Consider the following 10,013-nt stretch of genomic DNA (forward strand, 5'->3'; position numbering starts at 1 on the left):
TAAAATTAGAAACAGAAAAGGAGAATGATAGTTGATACCGCAGAAATACAAGGGATCATTACAGACTATTTTGAACAACTGTATGTCAACAGATTGGAAAATCTAGAAGAAATGGATAAATTCCCGGACACGTACAACCTACCAAGATGGAACCAAGAAGAAACGGAAATCCTGAAGAGACCAATAATGAGTAACATGTATGACTAAGTAATAATAAAAAGTCTCCCAACAAAGAAAACCCCAGAACTAGGTGACTTCACAGCTGAATTCTACACATTTTTATTTCAATTCTTCTCAAACTATTCCAAAAGTAATGAAGAGGAAGGAATTCTGCTAAGTTCATTCTTCAAGACCAGCATTACCCTGATACCAAAATAAGACAAGGACACAATAAAAAGAGAAAACTATAGGTCAATATCCCTGATGAACACAGATGCAAAAATCCTCAACAAAATACTAACAAACTGAATCCAACAGCAAATCAAAAAGATTATACACCATGATCAAGTGGGATTTATCCCAGGATGCAAGGATTGCTCAACAAACACAAATCAATAATCATGCTACATCACATCAACAGAATTAAGGACAAAAACCATAATATCATTTCGATAGATACAGAAAAAGCATTTGATAGAATTCAACGCTGCTTCCTGATAGAAAGTCTCAACAAACGAGGCACTGAAGGAAACATACCTCAACACAATAAAGGCCATATGTGACAAACCCACAGCTAACATAATGGGGAATGGGGAAACACTAAGAGCTTTTTCTCTGAGATCTGTAAAAGACAAGGACGCCCACTTGTGCCACTCCTATTCAACACAGCACTGAATGTCCTAGTCAAGAGCAGTCAGGCAAGAGAAAGAAATCAAGGGCACCCAAAGTGGAAAGGAGGCACTCTAATTGTCTGTTTTCAGACAATGTGCTCTTATATATTTAAAAAAAAAAAGACTCCAGCAAAAATCTCTTTGAACTGATAAACAAATTCAGTAAAGTTACAGAATACAAAATCAACATATAAAAATCAGTAGCATTTCTATAGACCAACAACGAGCCAGTGAAAAAAGAAATCAAGAAAGCAATCCCATTTAACTACAAAAATATAAAATAAAAATAAAAATACCTCAGAAGAAATCTAATCAAGAAGGTTAAAGATCTCTATGAGGAAAACGATATTCTACCCTCTGAAGGTAGAACAGTGGCTTCTAGAGACAGGAAAGGGCGACGGGAAGGCAGAAAGGGAGAGGTTGGCTAATGAATACAAAATTACATCTAGATAGTAAAAATAAGGGTTAGTGTGCTATAGCCTTGTAGGGTGACTATAGTTTACAATTTATTGTATATTTTCAAGCAGCTAGAAGAGAGGATTTTAAAATATTCCCAGCATTAAGAAATTACAAATGTTTGAGATGATGGACATGCTAATTACCCTGAGTTGCTAATTACACACGAAAAATATGTATTGAAATATCACACTGTATCCCACGGATATGTACTACAATGTGTCCATTAAAAATAATAATTGTTAAAAACCCAAGGGTCATTTCTCATTTGTCCTATGTCAGTGTTGTGGCCCATTGATGGAGACCTAGCCATTTGCAAGTAAGACTATAGTCACTTGAGCTGAAAGCAAATGAATCGTCACAAAAATTACCACTGGCACCAAGTCTTCTTTCCAGAATTTCCTGCCCACAGCACTGTCAGAGTCACTGTGGGCAGGAAAGACACACTAGCACTCAAGTTTCAACCCCAGTACAGTTGATGCTTTTATTTCTCTGGTTTGGAATAGGTGTGTGTTCATAATTTACGTTTACTCCAACTGTCCCCTTGCTTAAATAGCTTCTTAAGGATAACTTCCTCTTACTAAATTCCAACAGCTTCTGAGCATCCATTATATTCTCCAAAGTAAATAAAAAGAGAAAATGTGTTGAAAGCCTGATAACGTTCACTTAAGAATCCAGCATGATGTACAGCTTGAAATGGCTACTCCACCTTGTTCCTTTACATGACTTTTAAAGTAGCCCCAGTTATTATACATAATTGAAGTCATAATTTCTGCAATACCATTAGGTCCACGAACGGTGGGGCCAGGGGACTTCAAAGTCTGTCTCCGATTTTTTTTTTTTTTTAAAAAGGAAAGCTCATGAGAGTAGGTAATGAAAATAAATATTCACACAACTCGGAACAGGGGATGGTGAAACATAAAGCTCCAGCCTGGCACAGGTGTCCAGCCAGTGAGGGTGGGGACACAGACTCATACGGTCCCCACAATCCCTCAGAAGTGCCACAGACAGGTGGGTGGCCTGAGACAGAGCCAGGCTCCGAATTCCGGGAGCTGTCTGGCTCATGTGCACCCCATGTGGTCCACAGTGCATGAGGATACCCAACATCACCAGTCCCGGTGCAGAACACAAGAATGCCCCATGGCATGAGCCCCCGCTGCACAGCATAGCCCGAAGGTGCCAGCTCAGACTCCTACACACGCTGGTCACCAAGGCACTGCCCTCCAGGAAGGAGGACCCCAGAGGTCGTGGCAGGGTGAGGTTTTGCTCTTCATCATCCCCGAGCAGAGGGGAAAGTCCAAGCAGACATTTGGGGAGCCTCTACACGTGGTTCTGGGACTCTGAGTGGAGGTTCAAAGATGTCCCCAGGTACGCCAGACTCAAACCTAAAAGAGACCCATTCTTCCAGATATGCCCAGACTGGAACCTATATAGGCCATCCTTCCTAGCTTTTCTCTGGAAAAGCAGGCTTAAAATAGTATCGACTAAAAGGGGCCACCAGGAAGACAGAAGTACTATCTTTAAAAAAAGAATTTTTTTTTTTTTTTTAAAAAGAGGCACTGAGGCTCTGACCCATCTGAGCACAGAGTACATGCTCGGCAGCATCTGTCAGAGCAGAGCAAGTACACATATGCTCTCCATGACCTGTGCTCCCAGCACCCATGCTCCCCACACCCATGCGTCACACGCCCGTGCTCCCCACACCTGTGCACCGGGCATCCGTGCTCCCCACACCCGTTCTCCCCGCACCCGTCCTCTCCATGCCCATGCTCCCTACACCTATCTGTGCTCCCCATGCCTATGCTCCCTGCATCCGTGCTTCACGCACTGTGCTCCCTGCACCCATGTCTGCTCCTCGAGCTCTCTTCCACTGATTTCCTCTGTACATCCCTCTTGATAGTCACTGTCACCTCGAATCACCTGGCTAAATGGAGGTAAAGAAAAAGTCTAGAGTAGCACATTGGAGGACAGAGTGGAAGTGGCTATTTACCAACAGGGCTATGAGATGAGCGCATCTGATCCCCATTAATCCTGACGGTCAGTTGATTAGCCCTGTTCAACAGCTGGGGACACTGAGGTGTGGAAGGGCGGGCTTGCTTACCCCAGATGATGCTGACAGTGTGGGCCCAGCCCAGTCCCACAGCCACCAGGAGGAGGCTCCTCACTGGGCAGGTGCGGAGGTGCAGCCCAGAGAACGCTTGGGACCCTGGCACAGACTCCTCAGGAAGGAAACAGAGAAAGGCCCACAGAGACTCAAGCAGCACAGAAGAAGGTCACCCACAAGTTAAAAATAGATGTTTGTGCTTTACCGTCCCAGAGTGCTAAAAATCCAACCCACTCACACGCACAGCCTGACGTGAGCCTGGCCTCCTGCAGCACTGGGCTAAGCGAGAGACGTACCTGCCCCTCTCCCGACAATAGCAGACTCGGCAGCTATTCTTCAATGTACTTGACACCCTTCCGTGAGGATTAAGCAACACTCTGTCGACACTGGCTAAGTTTAATCCCGACACAGCCAACCATCTAGATCTGCAGTGAAAAAACAACTTACTTTGGATGATTCTGCCACTGAAAAAGACCCTGAATCTCCCAGCAAAGTTTAGTGACACGACTTACCTTTCTGTTTTCACTTCAGGTACACTGGCCCACATGATCTAATTTACCTGCTGATAATGCCTTGGAAAGACCACCAGGGGGCCCCACACCATTTTCAGCTTTAGAGGATGTGAATTTCCCTTTGATGAGAAAAGTGATGGGGAAAGAAAACAAGGATCCAAAACAGATGCCTGTGTGTTTCCTGGGAGTGATAAAGTCAGGAACTGCCTCTCTGTGTCAGGCGAGGGAGTAACAGAGACAATGGCACCAACTCCTGAGACAGAGGACCTGATGCATGGTGCAGCCACCGCCTGTGGCCAAGGAAATTCCAGGGAATGTAGACCCCAGTTGCATGGTACAGCCACCATGTGCGACCACAGAAATTCCAGGAATGTAGACCCTCAGTCACATGGTACAGCCACTATCTGCAGCCACAGAAATTCCAGAGAACGCAGACCCTCAGACACATGGTACAGCCACTATCTATGGCCATGGAAATTCCAAGGAATGCAGACCCTCAGTCACATGGTACAGCCACCATATATGGCCACGGAAATTCCGAGGAATGCATACCCCAGTCGCATGGTGCAGCCACAGCCTGCAGCCACAGAAATTCTGGAGAACGCAGACCCCAGTCGCATGGTACAGCCACCACCTATGGCCATGGAAATTCCAGGGAACAGAGACCCTCATTCCCATGGTACAGCCACCACCTATGGCCACGGAAATTCAGGGGAACGCAGACCCTCAGTCACATGGTACAGCTACCACCTGTGATCACAGAAATCCTGGGGAACACAGACTCCAGTCGCATGGCGCAGCTACCATCTGTGGTCACAGAAATCCTGGGGAACACAGACTCCAGTCGCATGGTGCAGCCACCACCGGCAGTCACGGAAATTCCAGGGAATGCAGACCCCAGTCACATGGTACAGCCACCGTCTATGGCCACGGAAATTCCAGGGAACATAAGACACCAGTCGCATGGTGTGGCCACCACCTGTGGCCATGAAATTCTGGGGAATGCAGGCCCCAGTCTCTAAAGTATGAACTTCACTGCAGTGAATGTGGAAGAGTTTCTCTCTGGGCAGAGCTCAGTATCCAGAAGGGAAGTCGGCCCTAGGAATGCCTTCCTCCTCTTCAGAGCTCAGGGCCTAGGGCTGACACCCTTGGGAGGGGTCCTTGTTCAGCAATTGTGCCTGTGGAGGGTCCCCCAACACTCACCGTGCACCTCCTAGGAGCGGAGGCTACAACAGGGAGCCAGAGACCAAGCTCTGCTCAGACAACAGTGAGCTGATGGCCTTCCACTCTAAGTTCAACAGGGACCCAGGGACCAAGCTCTGCTCAGACAACAGTGAGTTGATGGCCTTCCACTCAAAGTTCAACAGGGACCCAGGGACCAAGCTCTGCTCAGACAACAGTGAGCAGATGGCCTTCCACTCTAAGTTCAACAGGGACCCAGGGACAAAGTTCTGCTGAGACAACAGTGAACTGATGGCCTTCCACTCTAAGTTCCAGCTGCATGGAATGTGTATTCCATGAATGCCTGTTAAATGAATGATTCATATAAGGTCATCTGTGCTGACCTTTGCTGGTCTGCTGACTGTAAGCTTCAGAGCATAGGCCTCATTCCTGGAGCAGCCAGCTCTTCCCAGAGCGACGGCCGCTGGAGGGCAAAGCCCAGAGCTTCTGTCCTGCAGCAACGCACTCAGGACCCTGCGCTGGGCACGCTGGGGGCCTCTCCAGCAGAAGATCCCCAGCCCTGACCTTGCAATACCAGTGAACCCCAGGGGAGTCCCAAGTGCTCAAAATCAAGTAAATGTCCATTGTGATTTAACATATCAATTTTAGAAGAAAGGGCATATTGCCACCTTCCTCCTCAAACTAGGGACTATAAATCGATCCATCACCCTAACTGAGACTCTGCCTTAAATTCTGCTAAAACTACCATCCAAACACTGAAATTTACATTAGCGTTAAGGGAAAAAAAAAAATTAAACCAAACACCTGTAAGAAACAGTCAAGTGACCTGTGATACATCAACCCAAAGATTAAACATGAAAATAATGAAGTAGCAAGATATTAAAAGAATATAAACTCTATGTACATCATGGCCCAAGGTTCTAAAATTACACAGAGACAAAGACTGGAATGGAAGGGGGATATGTTTACAGATACATTTTTTAATTTTTAATTTTTAATATTACTTCTCTAATGTATGATTTGACTAACCAGATAATTCAGCAAAAAATAAAAAAATCAATTATGCCTATAGATAAATATGTAAAGAATCCTTCTCTTTGATGCCAATGGAATTAGTTTGGGTCTGACCCACAGTCTTCAATCTTTTAATTAAGACACAAAAACCATCTTTCAAGCTGTTAGAAAAAAAAAAAAGAAAAAGATTGAAAACCAGGAGCCCAGAAGAAAAGGACTCGCTATGTATCACAGCGTCTCTCCACGCCTCTCCACCCTGGACAGTGCTCCCTCTTTCTCCATTTTCATACCTACTGCACAAAACACTTAGCAAAGAACTATCTCAATTCATGAGTCACACAGCACAAAGGGCCAGTGTCGCTGCCAAACATACCCTGCAGCCCCAAAACGAAGAGGCAACTGGTTCCTTCCTTCCTCAGTGAAGGAAGAATGAGAGGCTGCTGGTTGTAATTTTAAATCTCACACCTCAATGTCTTAGCACTTTCCTGCTTTGTTGGTTTCCAGGGCTTATTAAAATTAACCACCCCCCACCCCCCGCGGATACTGAAGAAAGAAAGCAGGACGGTTGTGCAGGCTTCCAAGAGGCAGAGCCTTCCTTCCATGGCCACCTCTGTCTGTCTACCCACAGCAGCAGGGTTTACCAATTAGTCTCCCTTAAAGAGCAGTTTATGCTCATCGCGAACAAATGGATACAATTGCTTCTTTTGAGATGCAGCAAGTTTTGGGCCCTCAGCAAAAAAAAAAAAAAAAAAAAGAAAGAAAGAAAGAAAGAGAAAAAACAGGGCAGTGGCACAACAGTCATAACCTCTGCGTGGCACACACACAGAAGGAAAATTAAAGCCCTGGAGGCGGAGGCGTTCAGAAAGGGAAGGTGGAAGCAGGAAGGACGCCCACGGGATAGAGTGGTCAGATACAGACCACCTCACCAAAGGGCGCCTTAGATGTTCCAGAGGACAAAATGCCCCTCTTTCCAGGGTAAACACCCATTTGCCAAACTCAGCCAGTGACGGCAAGCAGGAGTTTGCTTTTTTTTTAAGGCGTCTGAGAAATGATGAGAAGAGCAAGAAAAGAGCTTAATAATGGGACTGACAGGGCCCTGGGCTGGTGACTCAGCTGATGTGCACAGCATCAAAACCCAGTTCAGGACAGCACTACAACTCACCCCAGCAATCACTGCTTTAAAAATCAGTTATAAAAAAAGACGACCCATTTGAAAGCAGCCAAAGGAGGAAGACAGAGAGTGTCTCACAGAATCCAACCGCTTGTAGCCTCGGAACCATAACAGGAATATGAAACTAGCGGGTCCAGTGTGAGGCAGAACAGAGACGCCGTCAGGGCTCTCAGGAGGCTGAGCAGGAAGCGCATGGCTCAGGCCCTGCAACGCCCTAAGGGCGCCTGGAGCAGCCCACAGGCCTGTGTCCTTCGTGTGGGTTCACCTTCCTAGTTTCCTGGGTAAATTCAATGTACAGCATTTATTCGCCAAGAAAAGAACATTCAAATCAAACTACTGTCATAACTCTGAGGGGCTCTTAACACTCCAGTCCACACGTTCAAAAGCCCACAAATATCAGTGCTGCCACTGTGCAGGTAACAATGTTTTGGATGCATCATGCATGTAACCAGTAACGATGTTTTCATGTTTTCCGTAGCCATCTCATTCAGGATACTAAAATGATCTGTGACGACTTGATACTTAGTTATCTGTGATTTTCAGATAGATTTAACAAGGCTACCTGGCCAAGAAGGCCTCACCCTCCTGAACCCGGGCACCGGTGCCCTTACGTGCACCCGGGGCCTGGGGAGCGAGTCTCCACCACCTCCCGCTCTTCAATGTTAAATGTCCTCCTGGCGCGCCCGCGTGGTGGGCCCAGGCTCGGCCCCCACTGGAGAGCCCTTTCCACATTACAGGACAGGGGAAGCCCAGAGCCCGCGCTGCGGCGCCGCTGACGTCCCAGAGTCCCCGCTTCCTGGTCCTTCCCGTCCGCGGAGGCTGGCGGGGAGGGCCTGGGACCCATTTTAGTTTTCGGTTTTGTCACGAACCGGAAGGCGACAGCACATGCGAGCGCAGGAAACCCTTTTTTAAAATCTTCCAGCGGAAACGCGAGGGGCTGCCGGACCGCCTCGGAGACGCTAGGCGGGAACCCAGAGCACCCCGGCCATTTCCTGCTTTGCAGCAGCCGGGACCCTGCCCACGCCGCGCGGGGCCCGAGGCGACAGGAGGCCCGCGGGCATCCGGCCGTTTCTTCCTCGACATGCTGGGGGGTGGCGTGGGGCGGAGTTGGGGGGCGGGGGCAACTTAAGAAGTGATCGCGCTGTACCCAGGATTCGGAGGGGAAGCCCGGCCCCATCCTATAGCTCAGAGGCAGAACGACCCCGGAAGGTGCTCCAGGCGACCCCCTCTACCAGGCTCAATTTAAAACATAAACCGGAGAGGGTGGAAAGCTCACTATTTTCCGGATGGAGGTTCCTACCGCCATGTCCCTTCCTCCTCCGCCCCACCCGGCAAGGACCCCGGGGTTGCCTTGCCGGCTCCCGCCGCCCCGCAGGTACCCCTGCCGCTCCCGGGCACGGGCTTCTCCCCAGTTCTTCCCATCGCTTCGCCGCTGTTCTCCCCAGTTCTTCCCATCGCTTCCCCACCTTTCCCCGGGTCCTCCCATCGCTTCCCCCTCTTCTGCCCCGTTCCCCCATCCCCTTCGCCCTGTTCTCCCCTTCTCCCTCTTCTCTCCTTCTCCGTCCGTCCCTCCCTCGCCGCCCGGAGCGGGGCGCGCACCTTGAGCATGTCCCCCGCTGGTCAGCACGCCGATGGCCTTGCCGGACCCGGAGAGGTGCTCCAGGAACTTCCGCAAGGAGCCCTTGGGGGCCCGGGAGTCGTCCGCGTCCAAGGCGAGGAGGCCGAGGGCAGTAGCTAGTCCGGTTGCGCAGCAGGAAATGGAGACGCTGCGGGCGCGCGCCCGACTCGGAAACGCTGCCCCGCCCGCGCCCCCGCCCGGCCCTAGCGCCAAAGGGCCTTGACGGGCGGGGCCCAAGCGCACAGGAGGGGCTGCGGGGGTGGGGGGGCGGCTAGGGGCAGGGGCAGGGAAAGGGGCAGAGAAAGGGGCAGGGGCTGGCCGGGGGCGGGTGTGGGCAGGAGGACCTACGCGGGGGTCGTCGTAGGTGGCTGCCGCGCCAGCGGTGGGTGAAGTCGCGGAGGCGGGGGTAGCACCACAAGTGGGCGGGGTCCCTGCGGGTGGGGCCGCGTTGCTGGTGCGCTAGCCTCGCGGGTGGGTTGGAAGACTCTGGTTGGGGCCTTTAGAGATGCCCGGAGCGCCACAGGTGGGGGCAGGGGCAGCGACCGGGGGAGGGGAGACCGCAGGGGGGCGGGGTCACATCGTTCGCTGGGCGGGCCAAGGCAGGGCGGAATAGAACGCCGGGAGCATCTCCGGGTGGGGGGGCAAGGGAGACCGTGAGTGGGCGCGAACGCAGGGGCCGGTGGAAACCCCGCACTTGCGGGGAACGCCGATGGCGGGGCGGGGTGGAATTGGGGCGCGGAGACCCCACCTGGACGCGGAGGCTCGCGGTAGGCCCGGTAGATCCGGCTGTTGTCAGCACCGAGCCCGGCCGTGCGCACAGCTTCTTGCTGGCGGCAGGATTCCTCCTGGGGCTGCGCTAGGAGCCTCTGCGCGAGGCTTCCTCGATCCCCGCCCCCAAGTTTTCTCTGCAGCCTGAGGTCGGGAAGGACGCCCGGAGAGTGGATCCTCCAGGTGGTGGGAAAAGCTGAGCGCGGCGAGCTTAGCTATGACGAAGCTGCGATTTCCCGGGTCCACGGGGTCTGTGGCGCTCCTGGGCCCCCAGCCCGTCCCGTGGGGAGAAGAATCCTTGGGGTGGGGGAGAGTGTCGGGGCGCTACCCTCAGAGACGCCTGGGCGCGCGAAAGTCA

General features: G+C 50.9%; 1 protein-coding gene across 1 annotated transcript in view; it reads right to left on the reverse strand.

Annotated features, from left to right (window-relative positions):
• LOC140711277 (uncharacterized) overlaps positions 1-9,799 on the reverse strand; it is a gene marked incomplete at its 5' end in the record, with an annotated part of 54,721 nt that extends 44,922 nt beyond the window's left edge. Inside the window, 2 exons of the mRNA XM_073014217.1 lie at positions 8,869-9,346; positions 9,631-9,799. Coding sequence (XP_072870318.1) covers positions 8,869-9,346; positions 9,631-9,799 — 647 coding nt within the window. The remainder of the gene's footprint in view (positions 1-8,868; positions 9,347-9,630) is intronic.
• Positions 9,800-10,013: the final 214 nt, after the last annotated feature.

The sequence above is a fragment of the Chlorocebus sabaeus genome, unplaced genomic scaffold (genome assembly GCF_047675955.1).
Source record: "Chlorocebus sabaeus isolate Y175 unplaced genomic scaffold, mChlSab1.0.hap1 unalloc_scaffold_460, whole genome shotgun sequence".
Classification (NCBI taxonomy): Eukaryota; Metazoa; Chordata; class Mammalia; order Primates; family Cercopithecidae; genus Chlorocebus; species Chlorocebus sabaeus.